This window comes from Melanaphis sacchari, unplaced genomic scaffold (genome assembly GCF_002803265.2).
Source record: "Melanaphis sacchari strain LSU unplaced genomic scaffold, SCAv2.0 Contig10_pilon_pilon, whole genome shotgun sequence".
Lineage (NCBI taxonomy): Eukaryota > Metazoa > Arthropoda > Insecta > Hemiptera > Aphididae > Melanaphis > Melanaphis sacchari.
The window spans coordinates 931622-958093 of NW_020270420.1; the positions used below are offsets into that span (position 1 = coordinate 931622).

General features: G+C 26.8%; 2 protein-coding genes across 7 annotated transcripts; one reads left to right on the forward strand and one right to left on the reverse strand.

The window, feature by feature from the left end:
* Window positions 1-1266: 1266 nt before the first annotated feature.
* Window positions 1267-26245, reverse strand: LOC112603718 (UPF0505 protein C16orf62 homolog). 4 transcript variants are annotated; one of them, XM_025352432.1, is made up of 21 exons: window positions 26139-26245; window positions 25810-25888; window positions 11285-11404; window positions 11085-11175; window positions 10413-10620; window positions 10122-10324; window positions 9917-10047; window positions 8584-8751; window positions 8360-8528; window positions 8120-8289; window positions 7935-8035; window positions 7551-7726; window positions 5106-5249; window positions 4869-5038; window positions 4639-4801; window positions 3863-4046; window positions 2688-2827; window positions 2432-2594; window positions 1720-1847; window positions 1523-1657; window positions 1267-1442 (listed from the first exon to the last, which is right to left on the reverse strand). In XM_025352432.1, exons 3-21 carry the CDS (start codon window positions 11320-11322, stop codon window positions 1326-1328), a joined length of 2799 nt encoding a protein of 932 aa, XP_025208217.1. In that variant the 5' UTR covers window positions 11323-11404; window positions 25810-25888; window positions 26139-26245; the 3' UTR covers window positions 1267-1325. The 4 variants fall into 4 exon arrangements, with proteins under 4 accessions (XP_025208217.1, XP_025208219.1, XP_025208218.1 ...); XM_025352434.1 differs by lacking the exons at window positions 25810-25888; window positions 26139-26245 and adding an exon at window positions 11542-11558; XM_025352433.1 differs by lacking the exons at window positions 25810-25888; window positions 26139-26245 and adding an exon at window positions 11513-11551.
* On the forward strand, window positions 17966-23137 carry LOC112603720. Of its 3 annotated transcripts, XM_025352436.1 has the most exons (10): window positions 17968-18066; window positions 18164-18507; window positions 19377-19578; window positions 19948-20200; window positions 20267-20494; window positions 20553-20764; window positions 20827-21148; window positions 21257-21445; window positions 22647-22763; window positions 22830-22979. In XM_025352436.1, exons 3-10 carry the CDS (start codon window positions 19400-19402, stop codon window positions 22977-22979), a joined length of 1650 nt encoding a protein of 549 aa, XP_025208221.1. In that variant the 5' UTR covers window positions 17968-18066; window positions 18164-18507; window positions 19377-19399. The 3 variants fall into 3 exon arrangements, with proteins under 3 accessions (XP_025208220.1, XP_025208221.1, XP_025208223.1); XM_025352435.1 differs by having other exon boundaries at window positions 17966-18507; XM_025352438.1 differs by lacking the exons at window positions 17968-18066; window positions 18164-18507 and having other exon boundaries at window positions 19400-19578; window positions 22830-23137.
* Window positions 26246-26472: the final 227 nt, after the last annotated feature.

Genomic DNA, 26472 nt, shown 5'->3' on the forward strand with positions numbered 1-26472 from the left:
ACAATGATGATAAATTATTTTTTAAGTTTAAAGTTGAGTAAATAAAGTGTAACTTTTTAGTTTATTTGACTTAAATAACAATTTGAGACCCTTACATAAAGTTACAGACACCATTGCCAAATTTATTGACATTGATGAGTTGCAAGGACTTTCGTTTGAAATACACTCCATTTTATTACAAATATTACATTAAAAAACAAACTCAGACATAAAACCACTTTGTATTTCTTTTCTGAATTAGGTCCTAAAAATTAAAACCAAAAAGCTTATAAAATAGGAGTATCTAATAGTGAAAAGCTTCAAGTCCTTGTAAATAATATAAATTTTTAAATACAATAAAATAGCTAAAAATGATTATATTATAACGATTATTTAATAAAGTTGTTTTTTTAATATCCGATTTTGTTCAAGTTACATAAAATTTCATTATAAAAAAATGTTGCCTATTTTACTACTATTTAGTATTTTCTATATTTTTAAACTACTACAGTAAAGATAATTTATTTGAAATGTTTTATTAAATTATCAAACTACATAAGTTTTTAATTAATTATAAAAAAAAAACTAAAATTGTTATTTTACGTATACATTTTGATTTTATAGAAATTTAAGCTTTAGAAGCTCATGTTAACTATGTATGTTTATAAAAGAATCCTGACTAAGGAATTCTATATTTTAATTGTGATAAGAAAAATTTGAGAAAAATTGTATTAAATTTTAAAAACATTTTGATCAGCCTATTTTTATCTTACCACGTATTTGAATGATTGCTTAGATGCACATTGAATCAATGCTGATGTTTTTGTATTAATTTCTAATGCTGAGAAATCAATTTGAAGTAAGTAAATTCTAAAAGACTGAAGATTTTGTTCAATGATCAGTTAAACAATTTATTCAAAGATGTTCAAAACAACAACATCTGGGATGATTGATCAAATGAATCTCGAATAAGAAGTTTGTAAAACAAATAAAACTAAATACAAAAGGATAAATTATGAGCTTAACACTTAGGTACTAGATGATAATATTATATAAATTCTGATAAATTATGTTTACTCGCCTTTACTCTTGTTGATCGTCTGTATGACATTGTAAGATATTTTTATAATACTAGTTATAAATTTAAAAGCTATTTTTTAATCTCAATGTGATGTATTTTAAAATGTATTATATAATGAGTAATGACCAAGTATCTATATATTTATAAAAACGATAACAATCAACTTATATATCTAATACAAAAAGTCTTAAATAAATTTGCTATTGGATAATAAATATAAATATAAATAATATAAATGTAATATTATATTAAACTATACTAGGTACTATTCTTTTTTAATTGATGATCCAGTGGGCTTTCCTGTGATTTTGTTTATAAATTTATGATAAATTTCATCATCTTCGTTTTCACAAAACTCTATAATGTACGTTAACATTTTTTCCTATAAAATAAAATTTAGATAGTATGGTATAATTTGACCAATAACATAAAAACATGTATGGTATTAAACAATAAATTTACATTGATCTTGGAGTCCTTAGCCGTTTTGTTTTTTTTTGATAACTTCCAGAGGTTGACTGCTAATGTGGCCATTTGGATTTCGTTCAAGTCCGCTCTAACAACAACGTGCAGGAGTAATTCAAACGCCAATTTTGACTGTAAAACAAGTCGTAAGTGTCACCAGTCATTAGATATTATTTATTTTTTTTCAGACATACTTGGCTGCTTGGTTTATCCACTAGACTATACAATCGTTCAAGTATATTGTCCAACACCACGGTACAAATCGAGTCTACATCAGCCACAAACTGTGGTTCACGACCATACAGTACATCATTGGAGTCCACTGTTGAGACATCACACATATTAGCAGCGTAAAAGTTTGCAATTAATAATTATAAATGAAAAAAAGTCATAAACTTACAAACGCAGATTTTTTATTATTATTGGGGGAGGGGGGAAAAGTACATAATTTCTTACCCTATTTTCCATCCTTTTATCAATAAAATATTTGTGCATATTATAGTCTGGTAATATGAATAAAAAAAAATAGTCTATAATATTTCCTAATGACATACTAAAGTAATTAACCTCTCTGCAAACGTAAGATGCAAAACATGCATCATTATTAGTATTATTACTTTTTTATTAATTAGTGTTTACTGTTTAGTTTTATAGCTATACTGTTGCCAGAGTGCAATAGGGAAAACTCAAAATTATATTAACAATAAAATATCATAAATTTGAATAAGCTTATTTGAGTATTGGAAGTTAATTTATTCTTGATCCCAAACAACTTTAGGATGACTCTAAAACAAACTACAGCATTTTTGATTGTTTTTTCTAGATTCATCTTTGTCATAAACATTAAATAGCAATATTAAACTATTAAAACATAATAAATATATATATATATATATATATACTTGCCGTCGGGTATTCTGTAAGGATACGTATCCAGAGTTGCAGTGGCTAATATGTCCAGTACGTACAAATAGAGCATATGTGGTTGCATAGGATCAGTCCACGAATATTGTTTTATAGCTCTGATTAGCAACTTCATCTGGTGCAACACTTCAAGATCGGGACAATCCTAGAGAAAAGCGTTGCACATACATTATATGATATATGTTAATAAATTTATATTTTATGAGCCATCGTGAACAACGTGGGATGGGTGTATTACCGGCACGACGAGTAAGATCGACAGCATTTGCTTAATGTATGAGACGAGTATAGGTTCAGCGTCGATGATAATTCCGTCCACTTCCAACGTCGCAGGAAAATCGCTGACCGCTATGGAAGCTGCTTTAAGACACGCGTCCGCTGAAATTCGAATTAAATACAAATGATGATTGATTTGTGCGTTATTGTTGACGACACATCACTGCACCATCATAGGTGCAGTAATGGGTGAAAAACTATGATTACCTATAGGCTATAACCAGTGCTTTATTTAGAAAATACTAGAAGAGGGATTTAAAAATGTGGAAAAAAATTGCGAGTACCCGAATATTTAAATTCTTATTGAGCAGGACTTAATTAAATGGGGTATGCACAAATATTTTTTAAAAATCAAGTCACCATTCCTTCTCGATTCAAGCACTGCAGATTATAACCTATATGAATGAGTTTTAAAGAAATGAAGCACACTCATAACTTAAAATCAACAAAATTCCAATAAATATATGTTTATAGAACCTGTCAATAGGTAGGTATAATAATAAGGATCAAGATGAATTACTATTGATGATAAAACAAGCAAAACTTAACTGAAAAATAATATAATATTATATTATAATTATACCCGATAACTCATGATTTATTTTGTTGAGCTTTATTTATTTTAACATAAATATGTTTTTGGGCTGGATACAACTTTTTTTTTAAACCGATTTTTATAATACTCTAAATATATTTTCATTACTTTAGTAACAAAAAAAAATTTAATAACTTATAATTAATTTTTTCCCCTCCCAATAACATATTTATGATACATATATTTTTCTTTTAGAAAAAAAATATCAAGTGGTGTGCTGTTTTTATTTTTTTTTTGTTTGAAAAATTATTTAAATTTATATTCATTGAAATCTGTGTAATTTTTTTCAATTGATGTTATCTTTATAAATGTTAATAGCCATGATTAACAATTAATCAAATAGATAATTTGTTCCAACATAACTGCATAAACACAATTTGGATTAACTTTTTTAAGTGTTATATTGATGTTGATCCACCAACCCCTTTATAACAATTTTAACAATCATTCACTAAACATAACATTAACTTCATAGTACCTTCCTTAATTATGCCTACTAATACACATTATGCATTTAAAAATATTTCATTAAAAACCCATACCTTGTCCTAGACAACCATTTAACAACGAAGTCTGTCCAGTTAAAATATATAGTTGAAGTTTGACGAGTGGTGAAGTTATTGATGGAATGGTAATGTAACAGTACGCAGAACAGGCACGGGCAAAAGAGTTCTTAACCAGGGCCCTTGAATTCGATACGGACAGGACCATAAGTTTGTTGACACACTAAATTATCATCACACAAGCACGTTATTAAGTATTTTGGTTTTAATTATTTATATGTTTTAAACAGACCTTATTCTAATAGACAATAGGATTTGGGGAATACCAATACTGCAATTACAATAAATTAACAATATATTATTCTATTTTTTTAAATTTAAAAATTTAAATGTTTGCATTCAGGGTCGGATTTACGTCTAGACCCGTGAATTAGGGGCCTAGGGCGGCAAATTTTATAAGAAATGGAAAAACAGTTATTTAAACATTTATATAACTGCATAAATTAATATTACATAATATTTAATATATATATCTGAAAAACATAAAAGTAAATTCATAAATTTGAGAATATATATTTTTTCTTGGGGTAGGGGCATAATATTTTAAAGGGCCTAGGGTGACATTTGTTCTAAATTCCGGTACTGTTTACATTTCGTATAATATTATTATGACAATATAAATAGCTAATAAGTATATTTATCAGTTTTAAAAATAACCAATATTATACACTTATGAACATCTGACTTAATGCAATCGAAAAAATTAGGTCCCTTCTATAAGAATAAGGCCAATGTGGGGATGAATTCTGTCTCACCTGTACGAGTGCGGATTGCACATAGTCTAACCTAATGAACGCTCCCCTAGCTTCCATATAAAAATTCAAATATTTTTCTAAATCATTGCCATAATCGACACGGAATATAAAACAGGCTATCAAGCGACTAATTTGACGCACTTCGTCTTCGACGGTCAACGAGCTGAAAACAATATAACGGAAATGGTTTATGAATTGGATATGTTAGCCGTTGATCATGAACTACGTACTCGACGGAATCATGTAAAATCTTGCACATGTACATCAGACAATCGTTGATCAAGGGATCACTGGACTCGACGTTCTCACCACGCGCCCGATACGCTTCCAACACAATCTTGCACCTTGCTGATTTATTTGTATCAGATCCAAACATGTCCAAGTACGGCAATAAATAGTTCTAGACGCATGCATTAAACGTTTTTAATCTTTAAACTTTATTTCGATTTGGACAATGAGAAACTCACCATATGGAATGTATCCTCGAAGTCTTCTATGTAATTCAGTAGATGTTGCAAAATGTTGTGAAGCTGTGTATGAAACCGTTCTATTCCGACACGATTGCTCAGATGTCTTGTTATATCATCCATAAAGACACCTATTTCTTTATTCTTTAAGTAATAAACATAATTTATCATTAATTACACGCATTTGAGTATCTTACAAAATAGTATCTTGTATCAATGTAAAATAGTAATGTTAAGAAATGCAAAGAATTAAAAAAAAATAATACTAGCTTTTAATAACATAAAAAATTTAAAAAAAAGCAATAATTTTATTAGTTTGGTTAGTTTTTTAAAGTTCTGCAATAAGTATAGTTTTAAACTTTTATCTGGATTGCTTAAAATTCATATTCAAATAATTTATTATTTCAACTAGTATTTTAAAAGTACACTAATTGTTATCAAGACCCTAATGTTTCTTAGACAATGTTAATTTTAAATAATAAATACATTTAAAAAATACACATTTTTTATCATAATTAATGGTGGAATTTTGCGAAAAAAAATTTTATGGCAGTATGTGTTAGCGTACAATATTAGTAATATTATTTTTTATAGACTTATTTCTTTTCTTTTCTTGAATTAATAATTATTTTAATGTTAAGCAGTTTGGCTATACATAATATATGTATTTAATTCCATTCAAGCTATATGAGGTTTGCTTTATGCAATTATGTTTAAGATAACTGTTATTGACTAAAATGAAGATAATGATGATAAAAACTACTTATTGTCTGAAACTGTAATTACAATACTGAATATAAACTATAGTTTTTTTTCAAATTGACTTAAAAGTGTCAGTGTTTTTATTACTGACTAAAAATTAAAATAACATAATTGACAAAATTGTTTAAATAAAAGAATTACATTTTTAATTGTTATGTTTTAAAACATACTAAGTCTCATTAGAAATATTAGTATTATGTGTTGAACTATTCGTAGTGGTGCATATCATTATGTATTTATGTATAAGTATTATGGATGAAATACTTAATTTAGATATGAGTTGTTTCTTAGTAGACGATAGTAGGATATAGGTATTTAAGTTATAAATATTTGGATATAAATACATGAAATTTGTCCAGCATTTTAGTGTAACAAATTCACTATTTACAAGTACCTTCTATCTCAGATTTTATTTTTATACAGCATCATTTAAAACTAACATCAGCACTCACATCTATATTAATTGATTTTACTATTTCAAGGTAAAATATGTAATAGTAATAAAACAACTTAATTTAAATATTGTGAAAAATGTATTAAAATTCATGGAAATTATTCTGTTCCATAGTAGGTATTGAGTATACTTTATCATTGAGTAGATTACAGTAATGGATGTGTTTAATTTGTTTTCAATAAGCAGAGATAGTCTGTCAGTCTACATTTCTTAGGAGACTTTATTACACATTTATACTGTTATTAGAACATGGCAGTGACATATTTATGGGAGGGGGATCAAGGGGATAAATCCCCTCCCCCATAGGCTGTATAATGTATATACACAAATTATAGTCATCATATTATTCATATTTAATCTAGCATTCGATTTTGTATCAATAAAACATTTAATCTTAAGTAATGTGTTATATATTATAATTTTGGCAACATATTTAAGCATAGAATGTATATTTAATAGCTATTAATTTATTATAAAAAGCTATTATAATTCCTGGAAATTTAGTGGTGAGGGGCCGAGCCCCCCTCAAGTTGGTAATTGTTATATTAAGTTATATCCCCCCCTTCTATAACAAAAACCTAAATATGCCAAAACAAGATAAGTTGAACTAATTTTAGACACATATTGTACATGTTATTTAATTTGTACAATCATCATAAAAATAAGTTAAAAATGTTAAATTAAAGTTATATGTTATTTTTTATGGACAAACAAAATTTTTTGAACACATAAATCGTGAAAAAAGGGAGAATATGTTTATAAATAGTATAAAAAAAAACTAAAATATTTTCAAATTTGTATTAATTCTAAAAAATATTAATACAGGTATCTAAAAAAAGATTTAAGTCTTTGTAGTTATTGATTTTTAAACTAAATAAAAATTAAAAAAATCAATTTTATTAAAATCTGGTTTCATGTAAAATTTACCATTTTTTTCATTAATTTAATTATTTAAAAAAAAAAAAAAAACTGATATTTTACTTTTGACCCTTTCAATGTACTAAATCCAATTTTCTACCAAAAAAAAATCTCTCTTAAAATTGAAGATTGAAGCAATTTTAATGCTTTAAGAGATTATGGCACCCCCCGCTCCCCAAAAAAAAAACATAATTGTAAAGTTAATATATTTATCACTTCTATCAGAATCTAAAAGTATTCAAAACATTATTTCAATAAAATTTTTGGTTTACTATTAAAGATGTTAATTGAGATAAGTAATAAATATTCACCTTAAAATGCTTTACAATGAAGTATATCCATGCTTCAGCACATGACATAAACCTTTCAGAGTCTTTAACTTTATTCACTATTTTCCATGCTTCTCTAAAAACATTTGAAGCATTTGGTACCAAATGGCCTCTCAAACTTATACCAAGATTTTGTACAACTAAAGATTGCGGAAAAACTAAAACATAAAATGTATTAAAAATAAATTAATAGTTATATTAAGTTATACAAAAGTAACCATAAGATCCCCCCCCCCAAGACTACAGTAGTAGTGTTAAAATGGACATAACTGCAATAATAAAAGATAGTAAAAATGTTTCAGCAGCCGTTGCAGTACAGTAACCTTAATTCATACTAAATTAGTTAAAATAACAATTAAAACAAACCATCATATTCCCATTTAGCAATTAAATTAATAAGATATTCTGCTTTCATTGAGAGATAATTCCCAGGAAATGTGATCACTATAGTGTTGATTAGAAGACCACTGAAAATAAATATATACTATTAACAATAATATGTAAATGAAAACAATTAGTAAAGTATATATATACATTTTAAAACAACATACTGAAGGTTTTGTAAAGTACACCACCGAATAATTTCATCAAGACTATGTGGATCTTTACCAGCACTTAATCCCTTTACTATCCACTCTAATGCCGGGCACAAAAGTTGAAAAAATTTGTCCATATTCATATTTTGAGTTTGAATCTCTTTACACACAAATCTATTGTTCAACTTTGAAAAAAAAACACATTCAATTAATTATAATAAGATTTACCTTAAAAAAAAAATCATGATAATTTACCTGCTTATATGTCAATAAGATATCTTTGAAGCTTTCTTCAAAATAATTTACGCTTAAATTTGTCAAAACACCAATTCTGCACAAATAACATCTTGCATACCATGCAACTAATGGATTACCAATACCTCTTACCATTTTTATAAGTCTTAAGAGAGCAACATTTTGTTCACTGTTAAAATAAAATCATTATAAACAGTTTGTGAAAAAAAATTTAACATACTAACTCTGGTTTAATGAAACGATAACTGCGTACAATAGCTGCTTCAATGTACAGTCTAGGTATAAGCTCACGGATGGATGCAATTTTAAAAAACCAATTTTGACAAGTTTCTTTTGCTGCATCTGGCACCATATCAGGAGTGAAATTATCTGGAAGTTTTGATACGCGACCACTAAAATATAAAATTATAATCAATAATTTATTGTATTTTAATGTTACCATATTTATGTATAAAGGATGATTTACTAAAAAGTAATTAAAGCAATATTTAGAAAATGTTCATCCTCAACATAAAGGCAAGGACAAAAGTTTTTTCGAACATAATATGAATATTAAGTAAAAAAAAAAATTATATTGGGTATAACTAGACTTTTTCAAGGGACCAATCATAAAATTACTGAAGCTTCTTATTCAGTTGCTTTAGAAATAACAAAACAAAAAAAAAAACCACATTCAATTAGTGAAACTTTAAAAAAGCCATTAAAATGGTGAAATTGTATTGGAAAATAGATTAGAAAAAAGCTTGCTTCAATTTTATTAAAAGACAACACTATTCAAAGAAAAACTGATGACATGAGAATATGAGATTTAAGACTAATACCTTTGGCCTATTTTCAATTCAACTTGATGAATCAACAGATGTGGCACCATGTGCACAATTACTGGTATTTGCAAGATATGATTATTCTGGTTTTTTTTTTAAATGAATATGTTTTTTGTTCTCCACTTGCAAACACCACTAAGGCCATAGATAATTTGAAAAAAATTGCATCATTTTTGATCAGTTTCTTGAGTTGTTATTAAAATGTATATGCTATATTCTATTAATAAAAGTCTTTAAAAATTGTTTTACAAAAATATGAAAAATAAATAAATACTGGATTAGGTATTTACTATATTCTGACAAACTTTTATAAATTACAAGATGTTGATAGATTAACATAATATTTATAAAATGTTTGAATAATTAAAGGCTTCATATTTTTCAAACTCATTATTAATGTATTATCCTAAGCACAACAACATTAAATAACTCAAAAACTACTCGTTCAAATTTTAATTTAAAAATTTCAACAATTTTAAATAATTGTCAAGTTAACAATTTATAAAAATATAGAGTGATTTTCATCTGAAAAAAATAAATTGGTATAACTACAAAAAACTTCTTAAATTGTATTAAAAACATGGTCTTTACTCTTAAAATATATTTTAAATTTCAAAAATCAGAATTTTATTGATATTATTTAAGAAATAAATGGTCGTGAACTTACTAGGTAAATCATCCTCTATAACTATTATATATATATATTATTTGTGTGTGTGTGTGTGTATCATACTCAATTATTTCTGATTTAGATTGAAGTCTCTTGAATACTAGATCTCCAAATAAGTCTAATAGATCTGTTACTAAAACAAATTTACTCGGATAAAATTGCAATGGTGAAGTGTAACTTAAAATCTTGGTACACTAAAAAAACATTTACTCATGTGTAGATAGTTATAACTTTTTCACAATATATTTAAAACTACTAAAATAAATACCTGTATGACTATTTTCAATGCTTTCACTCTTTGTTCATTATTCCATGCCTCTATAATTTCTTTACCCAAGTTATCCATATGCGTTACAAATTCCTGTTGCGTTAAGTCATATAGTTCTTTTTCTGAATATTCCATCTGGTCATCAAATTCTTCTAGTTCTTCAAGACGCGATCGTATTGTAGCACTCTGAAGATTTTTTGAAACTGAAGTAATAATAATAATATTTATGATACTGATAAAATGGTAATATTATCAACAAAAAATACATCAATATTTACAATTTATACTAACATGCATGAAATGAGAGCTTTTCAGAAGTCGTATAACTGTTTAATATACTCTGTTTAAAATTAGACCATGATTGAACATCATCAAAACAGTCATTATCTATTTCATCAAAATCAGTGGGTATTAACTGAGCAGGTCGACTGAGTGGATCATCCCCATAAGTAATAGTGGACGATAATGGATCATTAACAAGTGCATTTTTAGTGGTTACCTAAAATCATATTAAAATGTTAATAATGAGTAAATAGTTAAAATTAAGAAAATTTATTTTTGAATTTTTAACTGAAGTAAAAAATAAAAATGTATACAACAGCTGTAATATATTGATTAAAAGTAAGAATAATCAAAAATAAGAAAAGTTATTTATTTGAAACTGAAAATATTCCTTAATTAATAAAACTGAGGAATAATTTTTATTTTTTATTTAATTTATTCTTTTTTCAATTAGCCAAAAATCAAAATACAAAAATATGGTAGGTAATATAATATAAAATCTATTATTTTTATGTGCTTATTGACTTATGGATAAATCAATATCATACATCATTAATACTATTCCAATTATTTTTAAATGAATATAATTGTTAGGGACATTTAATTTGAATTTCCAACAAAAACAATTATTTACATAATTTAGTACACATATTAAACAAGTAACAACATGAAATTACTTACTTCAGTTAAACTTTTTAATGGATGATTTTCACCACATTTTTCTAGAACACATTTTTGCTTACGCTTATGGTTAATAATTGGTTTACTGTACCTATTAAGTTAAAAACATTAAGTTACAAAATATTATGTATTAATTAATAATAATATTGAATTTCATAACATCACAAACTACCATCAACCAACACATAAATCTTACTCACCAATTCCACTCATATGCACGAGCAGAAGACGATGACATATTGGCAATCTAAAATCTGACTGTTCAACGTTCAACTATCCCAAAATCCAATGAGTGACGACATTCATTAATTCATTGTGATCTGTGAAACAAGTAAAAAAAAAATCTTAACCGTGTTTAAAATATAATCGTGCATAATATATTAATGTTAAAATTTTTTTTCGAAAACATAGTTTTATTAGGTAGGTACTTGTTTAATGTTATTAATTTTTATCTCACTCGTTATAACTCATAAATTCTATAACAGTCTACAGATTAATGAAAAATGTTCATTAAATCCATAGACCTGTGGTTACGTAAGAATCACTATCATTTATGCCCTTATCAGTATGCCGATTGTTATCATTTAAAAAAGCGGGCAAGTAACAGGGCAACGGGCAAAGAGCTAGTCGATCACATGGACATTATATACGAATATATACCTATCCATAATATACGATGATAAGCACGTTTACGCGGAGGCATCGAGAACAAACAGTTTACTAAAAATCATTTTGACGCTCTATGTCAAAACTAGAAATCGTTTACTAAAATGTTTACTCCTTTAATTGACTAACTATTACAACGGTTTCTTATACGCCTGCAGACAATACAATATGTTTAATACAAATATCTTTATGGAACGTTTTAGCGATAAAAAACTTTATAATATCAAATATGTTGTATCTGTTAACACTCAAGACCTAGTAAACCGTTTACTTTTGTTATCTCCGTGAAAACATGCTTAATAGACACGTGTCTCTAGATAGTAATAAAGTTTATTATCTAGTATACATTCTACAGCCGTGATAGTAAGTAGCCACTTGCCTCTCTGCTGTATAATTTCAGGAAAAAAACGTTAATTAGTCAAGTATACCTTGAATAGGTCACTCAGTCACTGTAATATTGAAATGGATGTGTTTGAATGGAAGTAAATGTTAATTCATACAATCATACCATACGAAAAACGATAGCCTGTGGAGGCTTGTGTCAATCTACAATTATTAAAATATTTCAATAGATATATGATTATATTAATATTATAGTAATTTATACGGGTAATTAGATAAGTAAGTAAAATTAATTTTTATCGAAAAAATATCATATGTTATTTTATAAATTGTTATTATAGTTTATGTATTTATTTAAATCTAATATCATAATATGTTACTAACTTTTTAGTTAATACCGACATGCTATAGAAAAATGTAAATAGTTTTGAGTTATAAGCCTAACTTGATAAATATGTAGTAGCTTAAAATTAATTTAGATATTTTGAAAATTTAACTGAGTATAGAAAATGATAATCATAGAACTGATAGAGTACTTATTTAAAATTACTGTAAATCATATTTTTAGAAGAAAAAAAATATCTAATTTTATCAACATTTTTACTTAAAACGATCATAAAAATAAATTTGACAATAAGTTAAACTTTTTATAATTTTCATAAGGAAAGTATACAAAGAATCTTGTACTAAATCTTCAAGATTGTATAAAAAATAAAAATCATTGCGATTTGAAATTTTCGATTTTTTTTACCCGTGATGCAAACATTTTTGTTTTTGATTTCAGAAAATTGACAATTCAATACAAAATGTTTTTAATTGCTCATACTCCAGCGACCATAAATAATTAATACGTAAATTAATAAATTAACATAAAAAACTTTAACTTCAATATAAAGTTTATTTTAGCCTACTTTAATACTATCTTGTATAATATTATTATGTATTTATAATTTTTATCATTCATAAATTTACATTATATTATTTGTATACGTATTTTAATGTTTATTCATTATTTCCAAATGTGTTTTTCTATTTATTATTTTTCGTTTACTTGAATAATCTAAACAAACGTTTATCATACAATTTATAATAAGTAATGAGTAATGACTTATAATTCATAAATAATATTTTATAAGTGATACCCACCTGGAAAATAAAGCACACTAAGATATTAAAATTGGCTTTGACTTATTATCTAAAATACATTTATTTGTTTGTTTCAATTTCAATAAATAAACCATGATCACATCACAGCTTAGCAATGTTGCGGCGATTTGTGTAGGCAATTTAGCTACATTTCTGTGCCCCCCCCCCATCACATATTTTGACATATTTTTCGTAACTTATTGAGTTATTTTGAATGATGTGTATTGAATCCTTGAGATGATTTTCAACCTTTTTTAAAGGATATTTTTGATTAATTTATATTACTGTTTGTAATTTATTTTTCTATGTTTTAAGTAGTATATATCGTGAAGATTGATCTAACTTTTACCAAAAACATTACACATATAAATATATTATAATTTATAAGTACATAATATTATTTGAGAACAACTACAATGTTACATATTTACGATAATTTTGATCTATTAGAACAGTAATTAGGTATAATATAGATCCAAAATAATCTATATGCATAGTTTTGGAAAATTATTGATTGTACGCATTTTTATTATCAGTGTAAAATTGTAGCTCGTTGTCCATTATGCGAATTTAATGTTAAATTGTTAATATAAATTAGTATTAAATTATAAGTGAAATCGATAAAAGACACGATTACACTAAGTGTTGTTGATCTAGAGAAACGAAATTTGTGTAATATACCTATTATAGTAAAGCAATCTGTAGATAATTCCAAAGTTTTATTTTTATGATTTTGATTAAATATAATTTACTAGTGTGCGGTTCTAAACGATAATGTGATTTTAGATAAATGTGCGTGTATTATTGATACAAATGATATATACTAATGTGTGCGGTATTGAATGGTTTGATTATGTCAAATTTATATATAAGTGTACTGATTTGAATAATGACTTTATTTTGAAAATTTGTGGTTATGACGACCGTTGAATATGCAGTATATAATATCATAGGGTAGCCATTCGTCCCAGATTTTTCGGAACGTTACCAGTTTAAGAACCCATGTCCCGAGGTTCCAGACAAAGTTTCTCGAGACAACGATTTTGAACTACATATTGCATAGTAATTTCCCGGAATTTAATATTGTCTTATAATTCTTTAACTTGGTCGGTGGTCGGTTTTATTTTCAAAAAAACCTAATTGTAAATATCTATAATTATTATAACAATATTTTATAACGAACATCGGAACTTATGACGACGACAGTAATAATCGCTTTCTAAATAATTTAGCCAACCTTTTGCCTTTGGCTTCCGACCACATTAATTTACAGTTGGAAAAACCATGTTATGATTATTCAATTTCTTGAACAACGATTTCGAAAGATAATATTAATATAATGTATAGTTTATAGTTCATAACATCTGTGGTCAGTGTACTCGGTACGCACTACACATTACGCATTTATTTTGCGACAATACAATTATTACAATTCGTACGCGAGTGTGAAATTGAGCGACAGACGACAGTTTTGCACGTATTTATATTTTATATAGTGACATAGTGTCGTAATTTTATTTAGGTGGTTTATTTTTTTTTTTACTTAGTGTCTATAGTGACTATGTCACCTAAAATACTCAGTCATGTTGATGAAAAGTTGCAAAATGATTTTCCATTTATTAAAAATTTAAACCTACTGATGATTTCAGCGTACTGCGTATAACTTGCCATTAATAATTTTATTATTATGTACAACAATTTATAATTTTGGTGTTTCGGATTTCTTAAAATTTTATCTAGCCATCCTATCATACCACTAATCACTAAACCATATCAAAAGGCGTAGCTCCAGAAAGTTTTTACAGCAATGTGGGTCAGACACATGTACATTAAAAGTTAGATATGCCAATTATGATGTAATACCAAATTTTTCTTTTTTTTTTTTAGTCGAAATATACAATGTACCTATATCAGAAAACAGATAACATAATAAATATACATGATAAGAGACAAATAACATGAGGTAATACCAATTTTAAGTAATTTATAGCCAATTATATTTTTGAATTTCACTTTTTATTAATAATTAATAAAAATATTATTGTTAGCCGTATAATAATTTTTAAAGTAGAGCTCTGAATTGTTGCAGATAATGTTTGTAAAAATCTTAAATTAATTAATTTCTAAATATCTAAAATTAAATAGATAATTTTGCTACGAATTTTCGAACGAAGATTACAAAAAGTCAATGGACAACGGAAAAAATAACTCCTTATTCACGGTAGATTTACTAACGAAATTTATATCGATGAAGTAATAAAAGAATTATATGAAAATGAAACGAAATAAAAAATGTTCAGGACAATAGTACAATACTATATTAATTTACACAATAATATGCAAGGAAAAATTATTTTTATTCTTCTACCTATTTATTTTTTTCTATTTTAGTTGCGTATTTCACATTATATTTAAAGGTGAGTATTTAGTTTTTCTTTAATTTATAAAAAAAAAAAACAAAATCAAAAAATCATCCGTAAGAATGTTTAATTAAATATTAGTATGTTTGTCCACGTGAGTTTCCCGTTGGCGTGAAATTTTCGTTTTTTTAGTATGTTCAAGTAACTTTGCCTATGGCATAAATGAATGTATATTTTAAAATTGTTTAGTCCTTTAGAGTCATAAGGAATTTTATACTCCTAATTGTAGATGTAATTAAATGTTTAAAACATAATCATATACGATGTACTAGATAAAAATTGAAAAAAAATCCTTAAATTATTTTATATATCATATTTTATAGATTATTCAAAAAATTGTATCAAATTGTATTTTGTATCGACATGTCATACGCGCTCAAATTAGGTTTTAAAGCTAATAACCGTGCTCATTTTACGTGCGTTAAAATTAATAATTACGTTTACGTATAATATTAGTATATTCGGTCTTCTATTGTAGGCGTATTGATATACACTTTATAGTTTATACATTATGATTAGGTTCATTATGAAAAATTATGGCTAAGCAATAACGAACAATTACCAATTTTTTCATATATTGCTTTTTAAAGTTTTATTATTTTGAATTTAAATTTCAATATTATTATTTTCTAAATAGAAAACTGATCAAAATTTGTCATTTTAAATTATTCTTTTTCAAGTATTACAATCTAGATATTTTTTCTAAACTATGCTTTTTTGAATTTTGATTCATATCATACTTTTCAAAGATTTAATCATTTGAGTCTTGCAATCAGTTACGCGTCAGTTTATAAAAACTGTGAAGCTCATGATTATTCGCAACTACGATTAATAATGGATGTAAGACTATAGAGTCTTAGAGACTATTGTCACCTGCAGCATTGAAAAGATGGGCTCAAGTTCACGTAGGTATATACGTTGGAATTTCGGTGATTATGAGTGGGTACGGAACAAATGAAAAAAAATACGTTAATGCGCGTGTAAAATGTAAATTTAAACTCATTTACATAATATAATATATATTGTCAGGGCGTTCGCGATTACGGCAGCGGCAGGTCAATGCCGTGGTACGGTCGGGGGGCCAGGAGGGGTTGAATTGTGGAAGTGTACACGGTGAGCGGGTACGACGAGTTCAAATGTCGGTCGACCAACTGCCATTGACCCAATACGATAAACAACACGACGCGGTTCAGGACGTTCAGGTCTTAGACCCCGCGATGCGTGTTTTGGATGAGCGAACGACCGTCCGCGGATTTATAGAGATTAAGAGACAGATAGCGACGATAATCGTAATTTGTGAAATCGTATACTATCGAATATCGACAATGTGACGAATGACGACCATGGCAGAAAGGTAAATTACGACGGTGCTACGTTCGATAGACTGAAAATAATCACAATAAACACAATTTACTATGTAGAACGTATTCTACGATCAACGGTAATGATGATTGTATTCTATGGACTATGGTACGACCACAGTTACACGAGAAATACGGTCACCCAGACCCAAACCGGTGTGACGAAAAAAGCGCATTTGGATGTTTGCTCTGTGATATTACGGTCCAACAGTTCGATACGAATACATAATATGCATTTTTTTTGCACCGGTTTGGACTAACGAATTTCAGAGTAACAACATATTCATCTTTTTGTCATCGTTGAAATTAACTGTCATACGCAGACTTTTATGTATTATATTTGTATTGCTGAGTTTTGTGAAAAATATGTTATTAATTCGATGATTCAATGCAATTTAAGAATTCAATCTTGGAATGGTCATGACTCCATTATTAATTCATTAAACGTTTGGTAATTTTTTTTATGCAACCCAACATAAAATATTAATATAATATATTACCTATACTATTATAGTGTTGTAGTTGTAGTGCACTAGTGCAGTATATAAATCTGTGCGACTATGTTGCCATACTCAGCCATAGTGACATTAATTGTTTGGCAAGCAATAAAGGTAATTACCTATAAAATATAAATATAGATTTATACAAAACGTGAACATTTCTGCTTTGCATACGACGGCTAACTTCAATCAACGAATCAACACAACCATTGTCTATTGACTATTTATATGTAATATAAAGATGGCTATTTGCCTGTCTACATAGTTATTTGTAGTTCGTAGTGTTTGTACATATCTGTGGACATGCGTATAAGGCGAACGATAAAATTTCATATTTTATCCCGTGGCATGACCTTATCGTAAACTACGATGATACGCGTTATCATGTCGGATAAACAGGACCGTGATTTTATTATTATTATTATTATTTATCATCATTGTGTTTTATTTGTCATCACTATTGTCGTAGACTCGTAGCTATATCAGTATCGCTAATTCGCCAGTCGTCGCTCGTCGGCTCGTCAGTCCCAGTCTAAAACTATAATGAGTAATGTGTTTACTGCTTAATCTAAATCTCTAATCTCCCTTCTCCCTCACCAGGACAACACCCCCCACTCATCAAATATTTTTATTTTTTTCCTAAGCCGCCTGTCCGGACGGACAAGAGAGAACGACTGAATCTAAGTAGGGAGAGACATGCAATAGGTGTAAAACGTTACCTGTAGAGAGAAAAAGGTGAACAGGTTATGTGAGAGAGACAGAAACGAAAAAAAGTTATCGAAACAACCGACGAATTTGGTCTACGGATGTAAGTACGTGCATAGGAAACACTCGATCCGGCAAGCAGGCGACCGACCCGCCGCCGCTGTGTAAAAAACAATAGTTCAGTTGAATTAGCAACAGAAGCAACGCGTTCAATTTGAAATTCAAATGCTGATTTCAGTGTCAAGTTGAAGGCACTAACGAAATTCGTTTCATTTTTTTTCTAGTGAGTATCTCGTAAATTTCATGAGTTAAAGTTTAAAGTTTTTTAGTTAAATTTGGTTTAATTGATTGTCATTATTTTATTAGTAGGGATAGATACATAACTAAAAAACAGACAAAACAAAGAGTATTCAACTCTGATGTTTGTAGACAAGCAAGTAATTTTATTTGTCTTACAAGTATTCTATCTTTCTGATGTTTCTAACTAGTTTTTGTTAACATAGTTAATTCGGGGACAATCAAAATTTCAACACCATAGGTCATTGTTTGGGGGATTGATGAACTATCTACTGTCCAAGTAGCGTGTCGCTCTTCAATTGTTATTTTTTTTTACGGTTGTTATATCTTACTTTCTTCACTGAATAACTGAGGCTTTTGTTTATTCTCTGTTCATCAAATTATATTCAACTTTGTTTTATCACTTATTTATACACCTAAAAAAATGTAGTTTTTTGATGGTAATTGTTTTTTTTTTATTTACCTATAATGTATAATATGATCTTATACTTTTATGTTTATGTAACTGCTGCATTGTAAAAAATATTAAAACATTTGAAACAGTGCTTTAGTTTTTAAACGTTAACTAGGATTTTAACTTTATTTGTTTATTAATTATCATTTTTATAGTCTAGTTTTGCTATTTCATTATTACTTAACAGTAATTTAAAATAATTGCATTGACATCACTTATATAAATAAGTTAAATCTATAAAAAGTATATCTTGACTGTTTAACAGAAATCATAAACCTTTTTTTTAGTAATTTTATGTAGGACTACTTTAAATGAAACAGCTGTATATGAATAGAACTTATCTACCTAAGTTAAATATTACAAAATATTGATCTAATTTGTTTTTATTTATTTTATTTTAGATATTGTAACAGCTTAAATCACTATGCCTCCTTACAATTCTGTAAAAAGTCTACAAACTTTAGCTTTAGAACAGACATGCAAATACATATTAAATATAACTAATAACATAAAAAAAGATGTAAATGGATCACGAGAATATTTTATCCATAATGTACATGCTTGGGCTAGGACCAACATCCTGAACTATACCAAAATCTTACTGTAAGTCAATATTTAATTAATTATCAAACTTATATAATAAGTAGCGATAAGAATTGTGTTGTAATAAATTCTGAACAAGGAATTTTAGTTTACAAATCCAAGTTTCAAGTTGGATAATTCTCATGCTGGATTGTATGAACAATAATTACTAAAAATTTAATCGGTCAATAATGAGTTAATGGTCCTTTAAAGATTTAGAAACCTATTATTGGTCTATTCAATTTTATTAAATCATTAAGTTAATCAATTTTTCATGCAACCCAATATATCTCTTAGCCTTTTACACTAATTTTTAATACATTTGATTTATAAAATTAGATTGTGCACTATACTATTATCATTTATTAATTATATATTATTTTCATTTAGGGATAATGGTGAAAAAGATAATGAAATTTGGGGCGAACTCAACTGTGTATTGATTGATACAAATCCATATATAAAAATTTTGAGCGTTAAACTTAGTATGTGGTTAATAATATTAAATGCCATGTTGGACATTGGAGTAGCTCGATTACCACCTTTATTTCTTCATGGAGGAATGGAATTAGAATTTCAAGAGTTTGTTTCTATATTGAATCGTAACAATACTCATCTCAAAGAACTTTCTGTGACCTTTCAAGTGAGGAGTTATTGGAACCCATGCATTTTGAAAATTGATATCTGATTGTCTAATATTTTTTTGCAGATGTCAAGTAAAAATAATTACACTCCTGCAGTGTATGCCTCAATGTATAACCTTCAGAAAACATTTCATGAAGGTTTGGCATCAAAACTTGTTCATTTGAAGCTTGGTGCTATTTGTGATAATGCAATATTGAGAACTATTGGTGAACATGCCTTATGTTTAAAACATTTAGATGTATCTGGATCATGGAATGTTGATGAAACTGGCATCAAACAACTATTATTTAAAGTAAAGAAAAATTTTTATAACTTATCTTGCATTACATCTGATGTGGATATGTCATTAGAAAGATGTGTATGTGGAAACAATCAATGTATCAAATGAAATGCTGTGTAAAAATCTCAGTCATATGTATGATAATAAGTCATTGTTGAATAACTGTTGTTTCACTCTGGAAGAATTACGAATTCAGGATACAAATACAGAAGATGCTAGTTTACTGATGATAATTGCATGTGTGAAGAGCCTTAAAGCCTTAGGTGGTTTCCTTTACTTTAGGTAAGAAAATAACAACCATTAATATTTTTAATATCAAAAGAAAAAATAACATCGGTTTTTAGGAATATTGGTGATGCTTTGGTAACTGTATGGGAGAACTCTCCCAAGCCACGGATATTTCAGTTGACCGAGTTGTATGATATGCAGTTAACAGGCAAAAAAATAGCTGCACTCAAAGAATGTCTACCATATCTAAAAAAGCTGTACACCCGACTATCATGTGTTTGTACGCCTGAAGATTTTGCGGATCCAGAACAAGGATCAATGTTTTGGGGTCGTGTACAAACATTAACTATTGATCTTGATTACATGATGAATTTTCATTTTATCAATTTTGTATTTAACTATGGTCGCAACTTGTCTGAACTCACTATTCTTGATCAGGTAGACATCATTAAACATTTATATGTACATGTCATATTTTAACATTAACATAAAATTTCTAGATATTATTACATATTTTATACATTAATAAAAGGATATTATTTCTAGGAAGCTGATATAGATGTAGCAAAACTCCTAGCAAGTTGTCCAAATCTATTAGTGCTTAAAGGATTTTTACATATTTTTGAAATGCCTGTCGGAAAATTTTCCAAATTAAAGTCAATCGAATTACATATGCCTACCGTTGAAACAATTAATTGGTTTTTCGAAAACTGCCCTTGCTTAGAAGATGCCAAGGTACGTTTTGCTATTAAAATAAATTATATGAAATGAAAGTGTTTAACTAAAATACAATAGTGTAATATACTTACCAATAGTTTTCAATTAATAGCTCAAAGCTTTAGATGAATGAGTTTTTATGCCAAACCTTCATAAAATATTTTCTGAAGGAAGGTTATACACGGTTAAAATGTATTCTACTAGAGCAGCGGTTCTCAATCTTTTTAGTATCGCGACCCAAATTTACTCCGAAAAATCTTTAGTGACCCATATGGTTTCACTTTTCAAAACTTAGTTAAATAAAAAAAAAATTTTATTTTAAATAATATAATATAGTTTATTTCAATTTTTTTAACAAAATATGTTTATAGGTTTAAAGCACAGGTTTATAATCAATATATTTTTACAAATGTACTTTTATTAATGATAATATATTTAATATTAATTTAACATACATTTCTTAGAATCTGTATAATTTAAAAAATTGTTCGCGACCCATCAAAAATTGACTAACGACCCACAGTTTGAGAAACGCTGTACTAGAGTGTAATTAAAATTACTTTCAATCTGAAAAAAAAGTGTTTGGCAACCAGATATCAATGTTAAAAACGTATAGGTTCCAATAAATCCTCACTTAAAAGGTTACAGAAAGTTCTTTGAGATGAGTATTTTTATAGTTAAATTAAAAAAAAAAAAAAGTCTTGGATCTCCAATTCTATTGCTCTGCGAGGAAACAAAAGTGGTAATCGAATGATTCCAATGTTCAACATAATGTTTAATATTATTAATTACATGCTAAGTTTAACACTCAATGTCTTTATATATGAATTTAAGTTCATCATTACATAGTAGTGTTCGTTCCAAATTTCATTATATTTTTTACCATTATTCCTAAATTAATATAATATATAATTAATAAACAATAATAGTATAGTGCTTAATCTAGTTTTATAATTTAAATTTTTTAGAAAATAGTGTAAAAGCCAAAAGGCTATGAGATTATTTCAGGTTATATGAAAAATTGATTAATTTAATGAACCAATTATGAGCCACTTAATTAGGTTTAAGGGACTGTTAGATTACTATTAATATGTTTAGCGATTGTTTGTGTACCCCGGCGGCATCAGAGTTATTTATCTTAAAACTTAAATTTATAAATAAAAATTTCTGGTTCAAGATTTATCCAAACTTAATAGACAAATTTGAAATTAATTTTCAGTTGTATAGTGATTCGAGACACCTTTATTGGAATACACAAGTTTTTGAAAGACCACCATTAATCATGTGCAATAATCTTAAAAGATTGGAAATTTCATTCAACGATGAACATCCAATTGTAAGTTGTAACTTTAAGATAATTTTCAACATATTATAGTGAATGATTTTATTAATTTATTTGTAGACTAACCATCAGACAGTTATAAAATTTATTGAAAAATGTTCAAAACTTCAACATTTAGGACGACTGGACAAATGGAACTTAGACAAGAAGTTTGTAAAACAAGTAAAATTATACATAAAAAAGATGAACTACGAGCTTAACATTTACTAGATAATAATTTATAAATTTTCTGATAAGACTGATATATTACTAGATCTTAAATTATGTTTACTCTTATTTTCCCTTGTTATTTCTCTATATGATACTATAAGGTATTTTTATATTAGTTGTATATTTAAAAACTTTAAATGTGTATTTTTTAACTTCACTGTGATGTATTTTGAAATTAATAGTTTAATGATTAAGTATGTATGTATATTTTCATAAGAACCAATTGAAAATATAATAATTACAATAAACCTATATATTATATAAATTCTAGACAATTTTTTTTATTGAAAAATAAAATAAATTTATTGTATGTAATATGTATGTAATTGTAATATAAATTAAATTTATTATATTATCTATTTTATAATTGGCTATTTGATACGAGTTTCCTATGATTTTGTGAATAAATTTATAAGAAAATATATTATTTTTGTTTACACCAAACTCTTAAATAGAATTTATAATTTTTTAACAGTTTTATCCCATTTTTTTAATTTTATTTATGTAACAAATAGTAATTTATTTTTTTATCAATGGTAAAAATTTTAATTCAATAGTTTTAATTTCTTTAAAGTTTAAATACTTGAAATGTTTATTAAAAAAAATAAATTTTTAGGCTTTTGGACAGAGCCAATGATAATTTAAAAAAAATTACATAATTTCCAATGAATAAAAACAAATTTTAAATTGTTTAATGTTATTAAAATTTCATTCTGAATAGAAAATAATTATTTAAGTAACAGTAGAATTTGAAGTTATAAAATAACTATGTGTTATTATGTGTTCAATCTTTTAAATATTTGAATATGCTCTTATTCTTGCTAGTGATCTTAACTCACAAACTGTCTGTGCTACAGAATGATATAATATGTAGGTATCTGTTGGTTATACTATCAAACCATCTTACAAAAGAATTTGCAAACTAAGATACATGTAAGCATAAATTGATAATCTTGATAATTCAGTCATTTTTAACCATCCACAAAATATTAAACTGTGTATTCTTTGAAACCTATCCACACCAAAATGATTTAAATACTTTTCTATTAATAACCAAATTACAAATTTGGTTCTTTAGCTTCTTTGAACTTAATACATTTGATCAGTACGGCCATAATTGAAGTATTTAGCATCTTTAAATTTTGCAAAGGCAAATTTGTTTTAAGGAATAATTAAGGGTTAATTTACAGGTCGTGCTTTACATTTTGGTACAATACCACAGTGTATAACTATTATGAAACTAAAAGTTTATTCTTTATCACAACATATGTGGGACAAAGAATAAATCACTACAGATAAAAATGTCAAGATCCTTAATTTGTGCTACCTAATTTAGATGTAGATTTTTAATAATTAAGTTTTGATACATTTATACTTAATCTATTTATAATTTACTAGTTATAAAATTGTATGATATCATACTAAAAGTTTTTATAATCACTTTTTCTCTTTTAACTTTATAATATAATTTTAGATTTTCTGCCAAAGGAAAGTGTTTATAGTTGTAACTAAGCATAGGTATTATACTTATCTATGGGTAATAATGATATATGAAAATAAAGGCTTTTCAAAATTAATAAGTTTAAACATAAGTATTAAAATGAGGTAGACAATATTATAGAAATCTTTCTTAAGTCTGTATATACCTACAGTTCGTACAGTTAGATACTACTGTTTGTGAATATTATTCTAATTCTCTTTATTGGGTATGGGTTTTTTTTTTTTTATTACAATAGGAAACTTACAATCTGTAAAATATTTTGTAGATACAATGATCAAGTAGGATATATTATGAGATGATAATATTTACAAAAATAATTAAAACTAAAAAAAAACATTTATGTATGAAAATATTATTTTTTTTTTTTAACAAACTTTATCTATGAAAATATTGTCTAAAATCATACGTATTAATTTCAATGCTAAAGTATTTTTTCTTGTTGAGAACTTTGTGATAAACATAATATTTCCTATTTTGCATAAGCCCAAATGTTCTATAGTTGTTTTGTGACAATTTAGAACTTCCAAATAATTCAACCGGTTCTGTATCATAATACTTTTTGTATAATTTTTTTAATATTTTTGATATTGAAAAGAATCTTTTTTTTTAATGCGTGTAATGACTGGTAGGTACCTACTGTTAAAATCAATTATATGTATTTCCTAAGCTTTGATAGATGAATAATCAAACGGTCCAAATGTGATTTATTTTTAAAAATATTTAATATATGCAATATTCAAACGATGAAACAATGAATTAAGTCTTGGCCTTTAATTATATATTGAAACATATATTTGTGAACTTTTAGTTTATTAATATTTTAATTACCCTTATAAAATTCACATACTATCTGTAGACTGTGGTTTGTGGTAATATTTTTGGATCAACTAAAATCCTATCCCCATTAAATAAAAATGATGTAGTTTCAGAGTTAAATCTTAGTTGTAAGTCAGAAAGTATATGATCAATGATTTCTTTAAATATTTGATGATATTTACTTTCAGGTAAAAATTTAAAAATTATGGTAGTACCTAATTTCTTCGCAATTAAGTGGTTTTTTCGTTTTCTAGATTATTTTGGTGCGTCAAATATAAAACCTCACCATTCATTCTTTGCAAATTCCTATAAAATGTTAAATGCATCTATCAAATTTGTAATAGCACCCCTTAAAGTAGGTATTCAAAATTTGAACGAAAAGTTAAAAATATGATTTACAGTTTATTTTGTAAATTGTAATACCTACTTACTGTATTTGTAGTCTCAGTGTATTTAAAAATACTAATCACTGTTTTAAGCATTATATAAGTATTATATAAAAAATCTATTTACCTTAGAACATGCATCGATGTGTTCAGTTTTTGAAAAATCTGTCAAAAATGTAGATAGGTAGTTCATTGTAGTTAGGTATCTATAACAGAAAACAGTAAACTATAACGTAATGTCCATCCATATAGTAAAGCAAAACGGCCCTGGGGAAGTTATAATTTTTTTATTTTTTATTCATTTAAATCAAGATAGCATCTAGGGTGATTGCTTAATGAATGTAATAAATTCTCTTATAAAATTAAATACATCTCTATAGCTTTTTCTACATTTCGCATACTGTTTTGGGTCACAAGATTTATTTTAAATAAAAAATAAAATAATATTATTTTTACGTTTTATCCCCGTTATAATAATCTAGTACGGGGGCGATGTTTCGCTTAAAATAAAAATTGCCCCTGTTGCTTCTGTGAAATCTGTGCCTAATGCCTATGAACTATGGCGTAGTAAATTACAGAATAGACGAAATTTACAATACCATTAAAAAGTTAATGGATAACATAAAATTACAGATAATTACATGATATTACGACTATTACGTGATAACTGATAAAGTGATAAGGTTTAGCTATATTAATCTATATTAATGTTTTTATGTAATTCGAATTTCTTTCAAATACTAAGGTCTATAAAATTAATAATTATTATCATCTGATCATATCTACTTCT

What these genes read in the sequence shown, in the direction of transcription:
- LOC112603720 (XM_025352435.1), top strand. Translation starts at nt 19,400, where the DNA reads ATGCCTCCTTACAATTCTGTAAAAAGTCTACAAACTTTAGCTTTAGAA. An exon ending in AACTTTCTGTGACCTTTCAA is followed by an intron (nt 20,201 to 20,266) that starts GTGAGGAGTTAT and finishes ATTTTTTTGCAG; the next exon opens with ATGTCAAGTAAAAATAATTA. An exon ending in TCAACGATGAACATCCAATT is followed by an intron (nt 22,764 to 22,829) that starts GTAAGTTGTAAC and finishes ATTTATTTGTAG; the next exon opens with ACTAACCATCAGACAGTTAT.
- LOC112603718 (XM_025352432.1), bottom strand. Translation starts at nt 11,322, where the DNA reads ATGTCATCGTCTTCTGCTCGTGCATATGAGTGGAATTG. An exon ending in TCTAAATCAGAAATAATTGA is followed by an intron (nt 8,752 to 9,916) that starts GTATGATACACA and finishes TTTATATTTTAG; the next exon opens with TGGTCGCGTATCAAAACTTC. An exon ending in TGCAATCCGCACTCGTACAG is followed by an intron (nt 4,047 to 4,638) that starts GTGAGACAGAAT and finishes ATGATAATTTAG; the next exon opens with TGTGTCAACAAACTTATGGT.